This window comes from Pinus tabuliformis, chromosome X (genome assembly GCF_031772625.1).
Source record: "Pinus tabuliformis cultivar Carrire ecotype Pingquan chromosome X, CPIR1, whole genome shotgun sequence".
Taxonomy (NCBI): domain Eukaryota; kingdom Viridiplantae; phylum Streptophyta; class Pinopsida; order Pinales; family Pinaceae; genus Pinus; species Pinus tabuliformis.
The window spans coordinates 40,737,024-40,740,893 of record NC_142308.1 but is presented as its reverse complement, the minus strand read 5'-3'; the positions used below and the strand labels follow the sequence as shown (position 1 = coordinate 40,740,893).

The 3,870-nt window shown below is 37.1% G+C and overlaps 1 protein-coding gene across 1 annotated transcript; it reads left to right on the top strand.

Annotated features, from left to right (window-relative positions):
* The first annotated feature begins 2,479 nt into the window (after positions 1–2,479).
* Positions 2,480–3,295, top strand: LOC149138237 (uncharacterized). The gene has a single exon (XM_089450301.1). It carries the CDS (start codon positions 2,480–2,482, stop codon positions 3,293–3,295), a length of 816 nt encoding a protein of 271 aa, XP_089306427.1.
* Positions 3,296–3,870: the final 575 nt, after the last annotated feature.

Sequence of the window (3,870 nt, the reverse complement as noted above, 5' to 3'; positions counted from 1 at the left end):
GTTGGTATTGGTTTTTTCTCAATCTAGTTAGCTTTGGGGAATTTTTAGTCTTGTGTCCTTGAATTTGCTAGTTTTGTGTTCTGCTGAGCAACGGTTAGTCATTTTCCTATCCACTTATTTTGTTGGTTGTGGGATTTCTACTTGTTTGCTCTACTACCATGTTTTTGGCCTCATGTCTCCTCATTATAGAATGCTGAGTCAGATGGGCAGTATGAGTTATGTTGGATTCACACAAACTCGTCCTTTTTCTTTCGATTCTGTTGGAATGTTCTTTGGTGTTGTTCCTCTTGAGGTCAAAAGAAAAATGATTCTCTTGGAGGAAAAAGAGATTGAGAGTGGCCCTATAATTCTAACTCTGAGCTACAGATGTCAAGTTTGGATTTGAAAATGGTCTCGGACCCAAGTAGATTTCATAACAAAAGGTTTCATCTCTTTTATTCTCTTGGTTTGCACCAACAAATCGACACTTTTCTTCAGTTCATTTTCAAAGATAAATAAGTTGAAATCTATAATTATTTTTTGGATAACCACATGTTGCACAATTAATGTTTATACCTTGATAACATGGATTATAGACTAGCTTAGATGGAGGGTTTTCTTGTATAAAATTTTTCCTTTTGTGGTCTCACTAACCCTCTTGTTGATCCCAGTGATTATATTGACCCTTTGTTGGATGGTATCAAGATATTACCATTATTTCATCAGAAAAGGATTAAGTTCTCAGGACTCATATGTTTTGACACCTTTTTTCTATTGTTGCTATAGTGTTGTTGTTGGGTCACCTAGAATCCTATTTTTTCTTTTGATGGTTTTATAATGGTCTCTTTTCTCGTCACGGAAACTAATGTGTCATTCTATAGATTTATCGTGTTAGAGGATGTTACATTTTAGGTGCACCTTCTCATTTGGTCTACGTGGTGCAAATTGTTGTCACTCCTTGGCCTCTTAATGGAGTTCTGGTTGTGATGTCTCTGGGTGAAGACTCTCTATGGTCTCATGGCTCAATCTTGGAACTAGGTAATTGCACGTTTTGATTATCACATGAAGGCAATATTAATTAGGAGGGTAACGTAGGTATTGGATCTCTCCCTTTCTATGGGCTTATTTGATATTTTGACATTTGCACTGTGTGCTCATGGGTAGTTTAGTTTTTGGCTCCTTTTGGTTTTGGTGATAGTTTGGTTGTTGCCACTTTCATTTGGTAATTCCTTCTTCAAGTATTTCTAACCTCAAGCAATTGGCAAGATCATCGGTGGCTCCTATTTCCTATTGTGTTTATATTCTCCCTCGCTAGTGGTAGGCTTCTAGTGGCATGATGCACCAATTTCCTTTGGATTCAAACTGATAAAGGTCTAGTTTTGGCTTTGTTATGTTATCCTTCAAGGTTCAAATGGTTATTTTGTTTATGATGGTGTAGGTATTGGTAATGTGTATATATGATGTATCTCCTTTTTTATTAATAGAACGTTTTTTTGTCACAATTTACCAAAAGAACAAAAAAAATCATGTAAAAAATAATTGTCATAAAAATATTATGAACTAAAATTACAATTAGTGTATATCCATTTTAACAATGAATTTATTATACATTGATAGTGATAAAATTCCTTAATATGCAAATATTTTCTCAATTTTGTTTGAAGGCATGAAATCACATTGAGGGACTTCATATTCTTAATGCACACTAAATCTTAAAAACAAGATATAGATGTCATATGTTAACTGAAAGCAAATATTTAAACCATAATATTTTTTTTAACTTTCAATTGATTTCTATATATACCTATGTATAGGAATACTTTCATTAGAAAGAAATGTATCAAAATATTTTATTCAAAAATGATATTGAAATTTATTTTAAATGTTATGTGTAAATTCCATGCTAAACATATAAAAATTTACACCGTTCCCTTGTACTAAATTAGAAAAAAACACTTCACTATACAATAAAATTAATTAAATTCCAAAAATACATAGTACAAAAGGAATAAAATAAAATACCATTGTGAAATATCTTCATTCATAATTACAACTATAACTATGTAATATTAATATTATTTTAACATCCCTAAATTCACTAAATCTTAAAAACTATTAACAAATACATACACGTTCTCTATAACCATACAAATATCGTATACTATCTTAATAATTTTTTTCTAAACTATTCAGAATCTAATTTACATTCCCATCTCTAACTTTACATGAGCAACTTGTCTAATAATTTTTAAACATTTTCGAAAAGATTTAATAAAATATATATAATAAAAAACAATATAAAAATATATTTGGTAATAAAATATGTGTAAAAACTTAATTAAATATTAAAAAATTAAAATATTTGTAAAACATCCATTAGAATTAGACAAAGGTATTCCAATTTAGAAAAGATGAATGGTCTAATTCCTTAATATAAAACACAAGATAAAGAGGAATGAGAAATAGATAATCTTAAGAAGTTCGATCAACGGAGCGAAAAATGGCGAGCACAGTGGAAGATGCCCAGGTATCGTGCCCCGCCTTGGTCGTAGCGGTGCAGGCCTCAGCCGTTGCAAAGGTCGTGGAGCTTCAAGCGCTTAAAGGCTGGTTAAAGATGCAAGCCGTTTTTTATGGGAAGGAGGCGAGAACAAAGCGTAGAGCTCGTAACTCCACAGGCGGGAAGGTGCCGAGGAAGCAACTGGCTACCAAGGCGACTCGGAAGTTTGCCCCGACGACGGGAGGAGTGAGGAATCCCCACAGTCTCAAGCCTTGCACGGATGCCCTTCGTGGAACACGAAAGCACCAGAAAAGCACTGAGCTGCTAATGCGGAAGTTGCCCTTCCAGCGATGGATGTGGAAGCTCGCCCAAGACTTCAAGACAGATTTGAGGTTGCAGTCGTCAGTAGTTGCTGCGCTGCAAGAAGCGGCGGAGGCATATCTGGCTGGTCTGTTTGAGGACTCTAACCTGCATGCAATCCACGCCAGGAGGTTCTCCATCTTGACCAAGGTCATTATCGGAACCAAGGAGGATGCGTGGCATCTGTTTGACAAAATGCCACTTCGAGACTTTTTCCCAAACAGGGCCCTGGTATCTGTTTCAGATCAAACGGAATGCGCTGATAGTTGCGTGTATTCAAGTATTCCTGGCTATCAGGGTCACAGCAGCCCGCAGAGTACAGATTTCTCAGAACCATTCCAGGTTCTGATTGTACTTATTTCCGGCAAGACATTGCTGCAATGGGTGAGATCTTCAGATCTGGTGCAGCACCTCAAGCTACTCCTGGAAAATAAGGCGGGGATTCCAACAGGGTTTTAGCGTCTCATCTATGATGGCAAACAACTGGAGGATTCATGTCCCCTGTCCTGTTATAACATTCAGAGAAATGCATCCATTACTCTTTCCCTTCGACTAAGAGGGGGAGCTGTTGGATAGTCTTCCTCTGCTGCAGCATTTTCTTATAAGGATGCCGTCCATGCTCAGAAGCCCAAGAATAAAATCCCACCAGCTCAAGTTCCTAAGCCTTTCTTAGTAGACAAGCTGGAGGAAGTCCCATCCATTGAAATAAATGATCCTTCGCTGGAAATAAATCACCAGGTGTATGCAGAAACAGGCATCATATGCAGGTTTAATGGTCTCTGGCCTCGCACAGCAGATCTGTATCAGTGGATTCACTCAAATTGGACCAAGAATTGCAGGGTCATTCTTTGTTCAAAAGGATTTTTCATCATCCTGTTTGGTGAGAGCAAGGACTACCAAAGAGTCCTAACAGAAGGCCCTTGGTTTTGGAATTCTGCGGGTTTATTCCTCACTCCATGGTTCCCAGATTTCGATCCCTCCACAGCAGTCATTACCAAACTGCCAATCTAGGTTAGACTTCACAACCTTCCAGC